The 16998-nt window shown below is 39.3% G+C and overlaps 1 protein-coding gene across 2 annotated transcripts in view; it reads left to right on the top strand.

Moving 5' to 3' along the window:
* Positions 1-16998, top strand: part of abca2 (ATP-binding cassette, sub-family A (ABC1), member 2) — a 115721-nt gene that overhangs the window by 54303 nt on the left and 44420 nt on the right. For both annotated transcript variants that reach the window (XM_023288000.3, XM_055011050.1), the window contains 8 exons: positions 1988-2084; positions 5048-5221; positions 6883-6985; positions 8023-8137; positions 13436-13626; positions 14136-14286; positions 14425-14629; positions 14729-14893. In XM_023288000.3, coding sequence (XP_023143768.2) covers positions 1988-2084; positions 5048-5221; positions 6883-6985; positions 8023-8137; positions 13436-13626; positions 14136-14286; positions 14425-14629; positions 14729-14893 — 1201 coding nt within the window. The remainder of the gene's footprint in view (positions 1-1987; positions 2085-5047; positions 5222-6882; positions 6986-8022; positions 8138-13435; positions 13627-14135; positions 14287-14424; positions 14630-14728; positions 14894-16998) is intronic.

Genomic DNA, 16998 nt, shown 5'->3' with positions numbered 1-16998 from the left:
GAATGCTGTGGTAGCCGTTTTGGTTCAGGGTTCCTCTCACTCTGTACAAGAACTGACCCTGGATCCAGCAGAACAGCCCCAGACCATCATGCTTCCTCCTCCATGTTTAGCAGTTGTCACACACTGAGGAACCATCCTTTCTATTACTTGATGGCATACAAAAATCCTGTGTGATGAACCAAAGATTTAAAATTTTGATTCATCAGACCATAATATCTTCTTCCAGTCTTCAGTAGTCCATTGGTGGTGTTTCATACCCCAGATGAGCCTCTTTTTTTTCTTTTTCTGAAGTCTTAGCAATGGTTTTCTTGCTGCAACTCGACCTTTCAAACCTGCAACTCCAAGTCTTCTCTTCACAGTTGAAACTGAGACTTCTTACTACGATCACTGTTAAGCTGTGCTTGAAGCTGTTGTCCTGTGAGCTGCCTATCACCAAGCTGCTGACTCTCAGAAACTTGTCTTCTGAGTCTGTTATAGCTTTGGATCTTCCAGATCTCTTCCTGTCAGAATTTCCCCCAGATTCTGAATGCCTTTTGTTGATGAACAAAATTGTAGTTACTGACACCTTGACTTTCTTCACAGTTTCTCTAAAGGAAAGACCTACATTTTTAAGTGTTATGATGGTCTGTCTCTCTTCTATTGTTAATTGCCTTTTCCTCACCATTTGTATAACAGCATCTACTTTCTATTGTACAATACTGTTCAAATAATGCTCTGGAGGGTATGGTGCCACGGTGTGTTCCAACACTACTTTTATGCAGACAGAGGGGGCTGGAAGTAATCAAGAAAAGTTGGGACACCTGTAGGGTTTGGTAGCACCAACTTTCAAGGGTTGATCAACCTCCATTGCTGCAGAACAGCTTTAAGTTGTTAACCCATTTCTTGTTCCCGGAAAAAGGCCTTTTGGTGTTTTTCTGAAATTTACATTACTTTTCAGTTTTTCGTAACCTTACCTCTTTTTTTAACCTCTGGCAGTTCACCACTTACCTTTGTACCATTTCAAGCAATTCACTGGACTTGAACTACTTGATTTTCAATTTTAAAAAAAACTGGAAAAATTTGGACATTCTGAAACTTTTGACCAGTAGTGTAGATAATTATGGAAAAGAGAGCACAAGCACATGCTCCCATGCAGAGCTGCCTTAATGCTTGTATGTCACAGCCTGCAAAACATCTTTTTTCAAAGTCCCTGTAGCTGTACCAGATCTTAACATCTGGGACCAAATTAGTCTGAAACAAAATTTGGCAGTACATTTCACAAATAATCAAATATTTATCCAATAATTATGCTGTGATTTACTTATCAGAAAAGCAAACAAACTTTTCTGCATATGGAAACCTTAGCTTCCTAGCTTCTTCACAATTTCAACACTCACCAAACAACATCCTATATCTCATTTTTTTAGAATACAGAAACTGAAATGAAAGAACATCGTGGTAATTGGTGAAAATGTTTAGACAACAGGCCTGCACAGTAAATTCCAGGAGTGTTTGTTATTCAAAATGACAAGACTTCAAGATGTCACTGCACTTCGTTGCAACTCACCCATATTCTCTGTTATATGTTTATTTTTCGAAAGCTATTACATGTCTAAGACTGGACAGTTGACAAGCATGAAATAAACCATGGAGGTGTGACATTTAAACACATGCACAAACTAATATTTTGTAAGCATTCAGTGTAAGCAGTATCAGTCCCTGGTATTTATATTTCAATAAAAGTCTCACAACATTAACAAATAAATCCAAAGTGACAGATACCATAAAATGCTATGAACAAGGCCATTACAAACCTGTTAAAATCTGTTCACCAGCTCAGAGACACAGTTTGGAGACAGGGATGGGCCTATTGATTCTAGTGCAAACTTGCAGATGCTGCAGTAATTCAGTACAATGGTTTCATCTTTGTGGTCAGCACTACCAATAGTCTGTCATGGGTCCTTTTCTGCTGTGGAACATAATTTGTGCCTTTGCTTTGTGTTTCCAGGTCAGTGTTGATGTCTTCAAGGGCTTTCCTGACGAGGACAGCATTGTCAATTACACTCTGAACCAGGCCTACCAGGACAACGTGTCTGTGTTTGCCAGTGAGTAATAATACTGTTCCATTATGGCAATTTTGGGCATATATTTGCTTTACATGCTTGGACAATCTTGTCACAGGATAAGGGGGAAGGATTGAATACAGATGCGGACTGGCAGGTTAAGAACCTTCAATCAAGACAAGCTTGGCAAGGTTGCAAAAGCAGGGGAGTCAAGCTCAAAAATCCATTTGAATCTAAAAATTGCAACTAATCGAAACACAAAAACAAACACGAATCTGGTAAGAGAACAGACAAAATACAAGATCAGTGATCAGGTAGGTAGATTGAACAGCAGGAGGACAAAACAGTACATAGTGGTGAAGAACAAAGGGAAATGCAGGACTAAACAGTTATGTCCAAAATAACAGCAGTGTGTTTAAAAAAGCGAATAAAGCTCAAAATCCTGATAATCGCTTTTATTTCCATACACACAAATGCATTGGGAACACTGCACATTCCATTCTAAATCAAAACATGAAGAAAAACGTATCAGATTTGTTATTATATTACAGAAAGTGAAGAAAAAAGAATATTAGGTTGTTCAAAAAATAGCAGTCTGCATGTTTTTTTTTACAAACTCAAACATTTACGGTATAAACTGAACAATGCTTGAAGGTTTCACCTTTCTGTACATCACTGAGCTAATGTTTATTTGTATAACCACTGATTCTGAGAACTGCTTCACATCTATATTACATGGAGTCAACCAACTTCTGGCCCCTGTGAACAGGCGTTCCAACCAGGACGATTGGACAACATTCCACAGTTCATCTGCATTTCTTGGTTTTGCCTCAAACAGCATTTTTGATGTCACCCCACAAGTTTTCTATTGAATTAAGGTCCAGAGATTGGGCTGGCCATCCCATAACGTTAATGTTGTTGGTCTGGAACCAAGATACTGCTTGCTTACTGGTGTGTTTGGGGTCGTTGTCATGTTGGAACACTCATTTCAAGGGCGATTCCTCTTAGGCATAAGCAATATTACCTCCTAAGGTATTTTGATGTATTCAAACTGATCCATGGTCCCTGGTATGCGATAAATAGGCCCAACTCCATAGTATGAGAAACATCCCCATATCATGATGCTTGCACCACCATGCTTCACTGTCTTCACATTGTGCTGTGGCTTGAATTTAGTGTTTGGGGGTCGTCTGACAAAATGTCTGTGGCCCCTAGATCCACGAACAACAATCTTGCTTTTATCAGTCCACAAAATGTTGCGCCATGTCTCTTAAGGCTGTTCAATGTGTTCTTTGGCAAACTGAACACATAAATAAGCCAAAAAAGCTTAACTTAATTTTATTACCTCCACCTGTCTGTTGGAAGAGGGATCACCATATCTGAGATGAGACTGTACCTCTAAGGGTGAAACATCACTTGTTTTTTGCTCTCTGATGCAAACTTTTGTTTTGTGGAAAAATAAAACATCCGGAGGAGAAGTTACAAAAATAAGACCTTTTATTACACATATGGTCTGAGTCTTGTCTCTGCAGAAAGAAGAACTGCATTTTTACCATACACTAGATTTTTATAAAGTTGGCAGTGTCTTTTTCCAGTGTCCTCCCTCTCTGGCTTTACTGCTAGTAGGAATCAGTATCTTCATCCAACTGTGATTATTGATGCCTGTGATCACCCAAAGAATGATCAGGTTTCTACTTTTGTTTATTTCAAAGACCTAATACAAACAGGAATCTGGGAGTTTAGGGATGTTCTGTTTTGTTGAAATTAAATCCTGTCTACGGGTCACTCAGACTCAACCGGATTATATGGATTTATTCAGGGTCAGTCTGACAGGAGAAGAGTGGACAGGACATTCTGTGGATACTGTATATTCCAACACTCTACTCTGCCATACAGTCTTGCCCTTATTATAAAACAATACCTTTGAGAGCACATGAGAGCACAGATATGTGTAACCCATGAAACTAAAATTACTGCAAATTAATAAATGTAGATAATGAATGAATAAATAAATAAATAAATAAATGGATTTAAACTAGGGCTGGGACTTTAGCGCGTTAATTACGATTTGTTAATTACAGAAAAAAATACAGCATTAAAAAAAATAACGCATTTAATCGCACCTTTCTCTGTTCCCTAATTTCTGGCACACCAATAACGCTGATGAACACTCCAGTCCAGTAGGTGGCGATAATGAACCTAAAGTCTGTTTACTAGCCATGGTAAAGACTGAATCAGTGCAGAAACATCGGACCAGCATGATGGCTCGGGTAGAAAACTTTCCTTTTTATTATGATAACAGTTCAGCAAAAAGTATTTCTGAGAGCATTTGAGGCGAAAAATAGGCTGCTGAATCTGTCCTTGTTTCATTTCAACGATGGCTAGTTTAGACGTTTAACGAAAGTTTCACAATGCGTCAGACCTCTGCTTACCGCACACCATTTGCATAAATGAAACTACTTTATGCAAATGAGCTCAGGGGCGATGCTCCATACATTAGCTGCGAAAGTCCTGGTACCGGCAAACAGTGTATCCATCCCATAATAGACTACTTTTCAGAACATTAAAAGTGCTTGAGTTTACAAAAAGTCTAAAAATCTTGAATATAATCACTAGAATTGCACTTTGAGTTTGCTGTAATCTGTGAACGTAGTAGACAGATGACAAATGCAGATAAATAAAAATGAAGCAAACATCTTTGTTGTTCAAGTTCATGTATATGTCTATGCATCGATTCAGTTGTCTACCAAAATTTATTTGAATTGAAAAACTCTGCTTATTGTGTCAAATATTGCTATTTGATGAAATTCCTATTAACCTCGATTAATTAATTACAAAGTCTGTAATTAATTAGATACATTTTTTTAATCACATCCCAACACTAATTTAAACATCTGGGATGCACACATGTAGATGACATATTCCACCACAATATTGCTATACTGCTAAAGCCACCAAGACACTATTGACCTGATGTATACTGTTTATGCTCTTTTTCATTCCAGGTGTGATTTTCCAGACTAACAAAGATGGCTCCCTGCCACCGCATGTTCTGTACAAAATTAGACAAAACTCCAGCTTTACAGAGAAGACAAATGAAATCAGAAGGGCCTACTGGCGCCCTGGACCCAATACTGGGGGGAAATTCTACTTCCTCTATGGTTTTGTCTGGATCCAAGGTCAGTGATGAAATGCAATGCTTCCTGAATATAATATGCTGTAGATTTTATATACAGGCTTACATATGGATTTGATACATAACTGACATTCCTACGATGGTTAGAGTGAGAAAAAAATCTCAAGTGTTGCATTGTTTTAGTGCAATCTTCAGATGACAACAGCCTGTGCTATAAATAAAGATCCAAACACGGGTCCACAGAGATGCCTGACTGTGGTGTCAAATGCATTGTTTAGTTTTACTAAGAAAAGGATTTATTCTGTAAAATGTTTACCACTGTGCACTGCAAATGGGACGCACCCATGAAGATGCCAGTGCAAACTGCAGCAGAAGTACTCCTGACTGCAAGTCATATTTTATTCAGGAAGCACAGATCAGGGATGCTGCACTTCTCAGACAAAAAAGGTATTCCACAGTGCTGCACCCCAAGTAATGAGATGCATTCTAAGGAACTGGCCCAGAGATGGCCAAAGTAATGACAAGCAAAGACAGTAGATATGAGAGAGAGCAGGGCTACAGAAGTCACACTTGACATGTTCCTGCTGACTGATTTGTCTACATCTTGGGATTTCTGCCTCTGCCCCAACAGAATGGAGGAAAAAAAATATTTTAATTTAGGGTATTTAATCTTGGAATACTACTTTATAGAGAGTAGTGTCTGTAAAAACTCTTAAATGTGTGGTGGTCCTTTAAAAGCCCATCACACATTTAAAGCAAGCCCTTAAATGCTTAGTGACAGAGGCGTTCGCATAGCGGCATCCCCAGAGCAAGCATTAAGGGCCAAGGCATATGGGTTCTGTTCAGCATCTTGAGACAATTTGAATTGTAATTGGCACTATATAAATAAAATTGAATTAAAGGGTCTTCGCTCTTTACTTACCTTTTTACTTTAGTTTAAATTTGAAGGGTGCACTTGCCATGTCTGATTTTTGTCATCTGATGAAGTACGCAAGTAACAAATGAGAAAGTTAATACCCATGATGCTATTTCAAAGCTAAAAAGAACGAGCTGGGCATATTTTAAAGCACTTTTCACTTTTATTTCAATCAAGTCGCCTACAGAGGGGGTCCTCGGTTTATGACGTCCTCGACCTACGGCGTTTTGTCGTTATGTCGGAACTAGTTACGTGGAACTAGTTGGCAAGTGGAGCGAATGAATATGTCATTACGTGGCACTATAAGATTGCTTTCTTTACATTCTCTGGTTATACGCAACCTTGGATTGTGCTACATTCGCTAACTTCTTGCCCTTCATTATGGCTCCCAAGCGCAAGTCAGACTTTTCTGATGGAGTTCTGACTTGTAGCGAAAATTGACTTACGTCGGGCCATAGGAACGGAACTACAACATAGGTCGAGGACCCTCTGTATCGTTTTTCGTCCTTATTTTTCCCCCCATGAACTACCTTTAATCATCAATTCGGCCTTTGAAGATTGATAAACTACATCAGATTACTTTACATATATAAAACTGGAGAACAATGACTTAGGATATTTTGACTAAAAACTTTTTAATACTATTGTATATGTTTACTGTAGTTCCTTGTTGTGCAAATTCACTTTAGTATCGTTTGTGTCTACCCACTGGATGCAAGTTAAAGGAACAACCTGTTTTAGCTTTGCTTAGTCTCTCTTAATTGCTGTCTTTTTTTGCTTTCCTCCAGATATGATAGAGAGAGCCATCATCAACACGTTTGTGGGCCATGATGTAGTGGAGCCTGGTAACTACGTTCAGATGTTTCCATACCCATGTTACACCAGAGACGAGTAAGAAAATGGTTTTGTATTATATGTATATTTGGATTGTCCAGTGGTTTAGTATTCTCTCCCCTTGTAAGTTCACCCTTTTACTGCATTTCAGCATTGAATGAAAACAGTTTTCACAAAGGTATGTCATTTAATTAGTAATGCAGCACATAAAATAAGCCATTGCAAAGGTGTTCATCCCCTTCAAGTCAGTATTTAGTAGATGCTCCTTTGGCAGCAGTTACAGCATTGAGACTGTGTGGATAGGTCTCGGTCAGCCGTGCACATCTGTACGCTGCAGTTTTACCCCGTTCTTCTATGCAAAACTGTTCAAGCTCTGTCAGACTGCATGGGGGTTATGGTGAATTCTCAGCTGGAATGAGGTCTGGGCCCTAACTCAATCAATCCAGAACATTTACAGTGTTACCTTTAAAACGTTTCTGTGCAGCTTGGCAGTATGCTTCAAGTCATTGTCTTGCTGGAGGTTATTCACTAGCATTTCCTTCACCTTTGCTACATTCATTTTACCCGCTACCTTTACAAGTCTTCCAGAGCCTGCTGCCAAGAATCATTCATGATGCTGCCACCACTGTGCTTCATGGTGGGAATAGTATGTTTGTCATGATGTGTAGTATTTGGTGTCTGCCAAACATAGTGTCAAGTCTGATGGCCAAAAGGTCAATTTCGGTCTCATCAGACTAAAAGTGAGTCACATTAAAAAGGATGAATACTTATGCAATCACTTATTTTATGTTTTTAATTAATTGACATTATCTGTCCTAATCTGTTTTCACTCTGACGGTTTTTGTTCATTCTAGATTATAGTATTGAGCCTGGCAGTGACAAGTAAAAATAATTTTCATGCAATTTGAAAAATATGCATTTTAAGCTAACAAATTATGTTATTAATTTTGGGCAAACACACTCTATATGTCATTCCTGTTTGTATATAGAAAAAAAATTCTGAAAATCCTGTGCTATTGAAATGCAGTGTAGTCTGAAAATGTGTGTCTTTGGTCTTTACCTGATGCCATGTATTGTTGTTGTTTTCTTTTTAGTTTTCTATTCGTGATTGAGCACATGATGCCTCTGTGCATGGTGATCTCCTGGGTTTACTCAGTAGCCATGATGATTCAGCACATCGTGGCAGAGAAAGAGCACCGGCTCAAAGAGGTTAGATTGTGCGCTCGTGTGTCTGTCATGACTAACTAACTTGTCAGGCTGAAATATTTTTAGGTGCAGAAATGTTCTATATTTTTCCAATTGTCAACAGACCTCTTATGCACACACAATTAATCTATATTTAGAGTTTGTGTATTTTTTTTAAAAAAATTTAGCTTCTCCACTTTATTCCCCATGTTTAAGTGACATTCGAGCCTTTTTAACAGGATAACATCAAATGTACATTTTATTATATAACAGGAGTAACCATACTTGTTAATTGATTCATTATTAGTAGAATTCACAGTGTCTTTTAGCACAATGGATTTCATACGCCTAAATTTTAGGCTAGAGATTGTCTCTGTTAGGTTTTGTATTTTGTGTTAGGTTTGGTGTGGTTTCTCCCTGCGTCTCTCCTCTCCCCCTTTATGATACAGTAAATCCCCCCTTTTACTACACCACTCTTTGTGCCTGCAACTGGATTCCAAACCAAAACCTGATAGTCTGAGTTTAAATCTCCCAGCAGTGCAAACATATTATACAATATTATTTCTTAATTAGAAATACACACACATTTTTTGCCAGCAGTTAATTATAGTATGTCTATTAAAAGCACATGCACACATATGAGTTATTTTAATTTAATATTTATTCCTGCCTGCTGTTTGATATTTTGCATTCTGAAAGCATGTGTAAGTTTTACATTAAAGGGGTACCTTACTAATTTTACACTTTATATTAAGCATGCTTGACTTTATGTATTTGTAAATTATTGTATTTTGTTTTTTCCTTAATTGTACCTTGTTAATGATAAAAGGTTTAATCTTATCCACTCTAATCTAATTTGATCTAATCTAATTTTTGGTGAAATCTAGCAAAACATGGCAACATCGTTCTCCTTGTGTGCTTTGTGTACTTGAACCAGGTGCTCCAACTTTCTCCCTCAGTCTAAAGGCATGCTTAGGTTGAATAGTGATTCTAATTTGGACATAGGTGAGAGTGTGAGTGGCCATTGTCTTTCTTTTTGTGTGGCCCTGTGATAGACTGATGACCTGTCCAATGTTTTCCCTCCCTTTCGCCCTCAGTCAGCTAGAATAGGCTCCAGCCCCCTGCCACCAGTTGACAGGAAAAAAAATGCTGTATAGAAATTGAATGGATGGTAAAACAAAAAATTTGACATAGAGAGTAACTTCGACAAGTGAAGTGAAGACATCATGAAAATACAATGTGCTTGGATGATCTCAATGTACTGGCTTTGTTAATGTTGAAGGGAATAATTAAGTGTGATTTCATAGGCGTGTATGTGCCATGCAAGTGACAGAAGAGGAGAGAGAGGCAGATGATGATCTGGAAAGTAATATGAATAAAAGCTGCATGCAGCGTTGGTCGGGTCCTCGCATACTTGCTAGTCAGCGAATCCAATCATGTCCACCAGGTGGCGCCGTGTCTGAGAGTGAATTTCAACCTATGGCCCTTTTGATGGCAACCTATCAAAACTGTCCACCAGGTGGCGCTATCACTCTGAATATATATCGGCCTAAGTATGTCATCAGGGCCGGATTGTAATCATACATGTTAAGATTCAGGCAGATTGGAGCATGGATAGGGTAGTTACACAGCACTTCCTGTGTCATGGCGAATTGTCGAAATTCCGCCAGCCACCATTTCCACACCCTCAGACATTTGTGGAGCATTTTGATCATTTTTAACCACCCATGCCTAGTATACATCCTGGCCAAATTTGAAGTCTCTTGGAGTTATCCTGTTTGAGTTGGTCCAAAATCATCCCAAAACATGTCACATAATTCAAAATGGCCAACTTCCTGTTGTGTTTTAGGCATGGTTGTCAATTGCATTCTTGAGCAAGGGTGAGAAATCCTATTTTTGCAATACAGAATCAACAATCTATCTTATTTCTGTGCCATTTTTCAAAGCAATATGGGACCATATCACCTTGGTCCAGACAAATTTTCCAAAATTACCACATCTCAATTACCAAGCTCCAAATGGGTCAGCAGATACTAGCAAAGTAAGAAACAACAGACAGAATAGGCAGGATGAGGCTACTTTAAGTGTTTTTGTTTGAAATGGAAGTAAACCGCACAGTATAACAATAAAATGTACCTGTCCGTTTTAAATTTCAACAGTCAGACCCCTCTTCTGATCCACAGCAAAAAAAATACAAGCAAATATTCAATGTGCACAAATACATGGTGAATATTGTGTTTTTAATTGTCAAAAGGTGTCCAAAACTTTACAAAACATTCATAACTATTCAGCTGGTCTTTCTGCAAATGACCAACTTCAGTTAACAGATCACGGATGCCATTTATGTATCGTCGTTTCAAGATGTTACTTTTTGCTTACAGTGACCATATTGCACTATCATACAGTGAGTGCCTGAAGTGATGTTGATGAAAATGTTTTTAAACTGTGGGTTGTACAAGAGTTCTGATTATAGAAGTTTATTGAGGGCTTATTGTAAGATTTTTTTCAACAAGCATGCAGCAAGACTGTCTTTATAAAGGCAGAATGACATGTTGAATATCTTGTAATTAATATACATTGATGAATGACAGTTTCTATTATATTATTTGCCAAGTCCAGTTTTATTACATTTTGCTCCCGAAATTCACCCTGAATCCACTATTCTACTGGGATCAGAATTATTCATATTTCTTGGATTAGTGTTATCCCAATCTGCCTAAAAAAACACACATACTAAAGGTTTGATCCAGCTCAAAACCAGAAGCGGATTATGTGATCTAATCTGATTTCATACTTCTTTTTCTTTTGAACAACCCACTTTTTATATTTAATCCAGTCCAACAGTCAAAATTGGACCACCTCAGAACCACTGTGCCCTGGACCGCAGCCAGTGGTCTTATCTACCCCTTGTTCTAATCGAAGACCTTACACACTGTGTTGAGCATAAATGTGGAATATATACAGTGCTGTGAAAAAGTGTTTGCTTATTTCCCATTACAGATATTTTTTTATTGTTGCATATTTGTCACACTTAAATGTTTCAGATCATGAAACTCATTTTAGTGTAAGACAAAGATAACCTAAGAAAACACAAAATGCAGGTTTTAAATGATGATTTTATTTCTTGAAGGAAAAATGCTCTCCAGACTCACCTTACCCTATTATGAAAAAATAATTGCCCCCATAAGATGAGATAAGATGAGATGAGATGAGATAAGAAAAGATAAACTTTATCGATCATCCACCAGGGAAATTCATGTTACAACAGCTGGATACAGATCAGGCATGAAAGAAGCAAGACAAGAAATTACAGAAGTACAGTAGGGCTAAAAAATAAAGATATAATAATAAAAATCTCATAGAGACAATATACCAGGCATGATGAATCTACATATGGATATGGACATATATGATGTAGTGAATTTACATATGTACAGGTTTGGCATGGAAGATAATGTGCCCACAATTCTGTTATTGCAGTAAGAAATGTTATTGAGGTAAAGACCAGTTAACAATGTTACCAATCTATCAAATGACCAAATTAATTTGCAGCTGGATTTAATGCCATCAACCACACTCATTATTGCCAGGCTTGTTAAATCTAAACATTCTACAAATGGAGAAACGTGGAACAGTGGTGAATCTTCCCAGGAGTGGCCAGCCTACCAATATTTCTCCAAGAGCTCATCGACATCTCATCCAGGAAGTCACAAAAGAACCCAGACGAACATTAAAAGATCTGCATTAATTAATTTGCATTAATCAATAATTAATTTGATGATCTGGAACATTTATGTGTGGGAAATATGAAAAAATAGAAGACATCAAGTACTTTTTCACAGCACTATAAATATATTTGTAAATGTACTGTACAGTTGGCTAGGAAATCACCCAAATTCACCGGTGCACTGAATTTGGAGTCCAGCGGGGATTCTGTGCATGTCCTACAGGACAAGATTCTGTCCATGTTGCACAAAATCAAAGTGGTCACAGTAGTTCCAAATGAAGAGGTTTGTGAGGACTGTCATGTCTGTTCTGTTCTCATTTCAAAGAAAGTTAACTCATCCCTCTGCTCCGTCTGGGATCTGCCAGTGTTGAACACTGAACAAAGCACACTCTGAGAATGTAGACACACAAAGTGCTCTGTTATTCAGTTTGTCCATGTGAGTGGTTTGTAGCGATCCATCTTACAGACATGTATTTTACATTTGTCATTCGTAATACACGCAGAAAATCTCTCAGTGTTGCCTATAAACACTCGACAGATCACAGCCTATGAGTTTCAAACCAGCCTATCTTGTCTGTCATTGGCCCCGTCGGTGTTTAGCAAATGTGTGGAGGGAGCACTGTCCTTGTTACGAAACAACAGCCTCAGATATATTCTTGATAAAATGCTTCTATTCACAAGGGCTAGCATTTTGAGATTCCATTGAAGTGATATATTACCTCAGGGATCTCATTTCAAAATCAATGGGCAAAGAACTGTTTGGAACCCACACAATGTACAGAGCGTTTTGGAGCTCAATATAACTCCCTCTCTGTCATAATACCAGAGTAAAGGATCCCAACCTTCACAAAGTATCTGTCCTTGTTAAAGGTGGGAAAAGATATGTCACTCAGACGTTGCCTTTGCCTTCTAGGTTTCATGACCATACTTGTTTGTATAGGTGTGTCTTATGATGAGGTGTGTTAGGTTGTATGTCTATCTCTGTCCCTATTCCTAAAACTTATTGATTTCCATTCAAGCAATCAACAATACCCTGTCAGTGGTGGTCAGCTGATGGACAAGGGGAAGGCTTTCTCCACAATTAAAATCTGTTTTGCAGCAATTACAGATTGCCATATGAGGTTTTGGTGATAAAGCTATCCCACCAAAAGCTTCCAGCCCACAGGTCCCTATTCCTGTTATGGAATCTGTCGGTTACATTAGACAGCCTGTTTCACCACCGTCTAGGCCGATTAAGGTGGTGAGGTGAGAGTTTCTCCTAATTAAGACTGAGCTATATCTCCCATAGAGAAACACCAAACAAATTGGGTTAAGTAACCCAATGCTACTGTCCGTAGTTATGCAGAGAGCATTCCAAAGTCTGAAAAATGTATCATTTATTATTATGTGATTCTGATGTATCAGTGGAGCATTTTACATTTCAAACATTTTTGTTTAAATGATACACAATTTTAGCAGAAAGACTGCATAATAAGCTCAGCAGAGAGTTAACCAATGAATGATCAAACAAGCCAGTCTATAGCAGGTCAGTTTTACATGAGATGTAGGCAAAAGTATTTCAAAAAATGTGACAAACACGGTGCCACTCCTTCCAGGTGATGAAGATGATGGGTTTGAACAATGCTGTCCACTGGGTGGCTTGGTTCATCACCGGCTTCGTCCAGCTGTCCATCTCTGTCACCGCTCTCACAGCCATCTTGAAGTATGGCCGGGTGTTACTCCACAGCGACCCCTTCATCATCTGGCTCTTTCTCACCATCTATGCTGTAGCCACCATCATGTTCTGGTGAGATTTCCAGGTTCTACTAAAGCATCCATGAATGAATCCTGTACCTCTCAAAATGTGTTTGTTTCCACAGCTCAGCCGCTGACTGTACAGTTTATACACGCGACCATCTTAGGAAAACCTGCTCCCTCAGCAAAGACGAAATCACCCAGCTCACACACATTCACCAAATCAGAAAAATGAGAATCAGTATTTTTTTTATCATCAATATAGTTAAAGGATAAGTTTGCAATTTTTCGAATCTGTCCTAAAATAACAATAAAGTGTCCATATAAAGACTGAAATATAACAATCCTTTCTGCTGTTAATATTGGTAGTTAAGAATTTCCTTCTTACAATGAAAGTGAGGGGGACAAACTTGTCAGTCCTAGCTTCATGCAAAAAATTATTCTAAAGGTCGTCTGTAGCTACAATGAGTGTGCATGTGTGCCTGCAAGTGTGTGTGCGTGTTTGGTTGTTTGCTTGTTTGAAGATATAAGCCCATTTCATGTTCTTTCTTTGTTTTCCAGTTTTCTGGTGTCAGTAATCTACTCAAAAGCTAAACTGGCTTCAGCCTGCGGTGGAATCATCTACTTCCTCAGCTATGTACCCTACATGTATGTGGCTATTAGGGAAGAGGTGGCCCATGATAAGATCACTGCCTTTGAGAAATGCATTGCTGTAAGGCCCTTTTCCCTTTTTTTTACATTTGGGGTCTGTTTGTAAAATATTTTTCATGTGTTGTCACTGTCAAGTATTTTTTAGATAATCCAGATGATAGTTATGTGAACAACTTGTTGCTTCTCCTGTCACCTTCAGTCTCTGATGTCCACCACAGCCTTTGGCCTTGGCTCCAAGTATTTTGCTCTATATGAGGTAGCAGGTGTTGGCATCCAGTGGCGGACTATTAGTCAATCACCAGTAGAAGGTGATGACTTTAACCTGGGTCTCTCCATGATGATGCTCATCATCGATGCTGGAGTGTACGGTGTGCTCACCTGGTACATAGAGGCTGTGCATCCAGGTGGGAAACCAGTGCCTTTCCGATGCCCACTATCCTGCTCTCACATTTTATCATATCTTTATAGACTAATTCGATAAAAATATTTTCCTTATGTTGTAGGAATGTATGGGCTGCCACGCCCATGGTACTTTCCCTTGCAGAGGTCCTATTGGTCAGGCAGTGGGCGAGTCGAGACCTGGGATTGGCCGTGGTGTGGAGGCGGGGCTGCCAGGCTCAGTGTGATGGAGGAGGATCAAGCATGTGCGATGGAGCAGCGGAGGTCTGGTAGGGACAAATGATATTTATGGCTAATAAAGAATGGTCTCTGGACAAGATTCTCATGACTTTTCAAAGCAAAATTACAAAGGTTTCAAATAATTGGACCAGGATTATACATTTCAAGACTGCATTTACACAAATATTTCAGTCAAAAAGAAAACAGAACAACATGAACTAGTGACCTCTAAGTAAACTTGTGTTTATGTTGAAACCCATAGTCAACCAGACATTTTGGAAATACTATGCGCTTTTTGTCTGTTCAGCAAGTATGAGGCTACAATCAGCAGCAGTTTAGCTTAGCTTAATAAATAAGATAGGATAAGATAACATAGCATAAGATAACCTCATTGTGGAAATTTGAAGTGTTAAAGCAGCAGAAGGGGTATTGCAAGGACTTAGGGATATTCATCCATCCATTATCTATACACCACTTAATACTCATAGGGGTCGCGGGGGGCTGGAATCTATCCCAGCTGACTTGGGGCAAAGGCAGGGGACACCTGGACAGGTAACAGTCTTTTAAATATACAAAATATTCATAATGCATTGCAGGTTTGAATGCACTGATATTACACACGAGTGAAATATGAGTTTTTCTACATGTGGTCTACTGGGAGCAGTGCTGGTTGTACAGTCTGACGGCAGCAGGAAGGAAAGACCTGTGATTTTTCTCCCTAACACACTGCAAGTGAAGCAGCCTGTAAATGAAGGAGCTTCCCAGTGTTGTCAGTGTCCTGCTGGTTTTCTCCAGCAAAGACGATAGCTTAGCCAGCACCCTCCTGTTTCCCACCACCTCCACTGGGTTGAAGAGGCATCTCAGAACAGATATGGCCTTCTTTGCCAGCCTGCCAAGTCTCTTCTGTCTCCTGTAGAAATGCCATTGCCCTAGCATACCACTGCATAGAGGATTGGTGATGCCACCACAGGGTCAAGAAAGACCTCAGGAACTCTCCCTGCAATCCAGAAGCATAGACTCTGCTCAGCAGATAGTCTGTCCTTTTTTGTAGAGTGTGTTGGTATTGTCCAACCAGTCCAGTTTGTTTATCAGGTGAACACCCATATACTTAAAAGATGTCACCATCTCAGTGTCCATTCCCATGATGTTCACAGATGTCATGAGTGTGTTTGTACCTGCATAATTTCACAACCAGTTCTTTGGATTTCGGAGTTGCGCATTGATCTGGACACCAGTCCACAAAGCTCTGGGTCAGTTCTCTGCACTCCTTGTCATCCCCATCTGAGATGAGGTAGACAACAGCAGACTTGTCGGAGAACTTCTGCAGGTTACAGTTAGTTGAGTTGTGTGTGTGAAATCTTCTGTAAAGAGTTTGAAGAGACAAGGGGATAGGCCAGTTCTGTGCAGTGCCCCATACTGCAGACAACCATGTCAGATTGAAAGCCCTCACAAGCTCACATACTGTTTGTTGGTGCTCTGAGGGGGTGCTTCACCCTGTGTTCTCCATCGTGTCCCTTAGGAGCGTAGACTTAATAGTGTTGAAAGCACGTAGGAAGTCAAAGAACAAAATCCTCCCAGTGCTCCCAGTGCTCTCTTTTTTCAGATGAGAGGGATCTATGTAGGAAGTAGGTGATACATTTGACCCAAATACCAGGTTGATCAGGATAAGGATGTTGGGTTTAACAGGAGGTAGAGATGGACAGAGACCTGCCTCCTCAAGGCCTTCTTATAGTGTGATGTCAGTGCAGGAGGCCTGTAACTGTTGAAGTCGTGGAGGTTAGGGGTCTTTGGCACTGGTGCCACAGACTAAATACAGTGGTGCACAGCTAGTTGAAGATGAATAGGAGTTAGTTTGTGGTGCTGACAACATTGAAGAGATAAAGCTGAGAAAGTCAACAGTAAAATCCCTTTCTAGACACAGTATTAATCTAGATGATTCACACAACTCTCTGTCAACATATTTTGTAGGGACTGTTTCTTCAGAAGAAATTTCCAATTAATACAATTCATCATCAGGTCTATGGTTTATTCAGGGGAACGGGGACGATGTTTTAAGCTGAGCAATTCAAATAAAGGTTCAGCTCTGAAACCTGAAAGTCTGAACAAATACAACCAGAACTATCTGCATGCAGTGATACCAATACACTCTTTGCAA

The sequence above is a fragment of the Amphiprion ocellaris genome, chromosome 6 (assembly GCF_022539595.1).
Source record: "Amphiprion ocellaris isolate individual 3 ecotype Okinawa chromosome 6, ASM2253959v1, whole genome shotgun sequence".
Taxonomy (NCBI): domain Eukaryota; kingdom Metazoa; phylum Chordata; class Actinopteri; family Pomacentridae; genus Amphiprion; species Amphiprion ocellaris.
The sequence above is the reverse complement of the archived record's forward strand: the minus strand, read 5'-3'. Positions and strand labels throughout refer to the sequence as shown.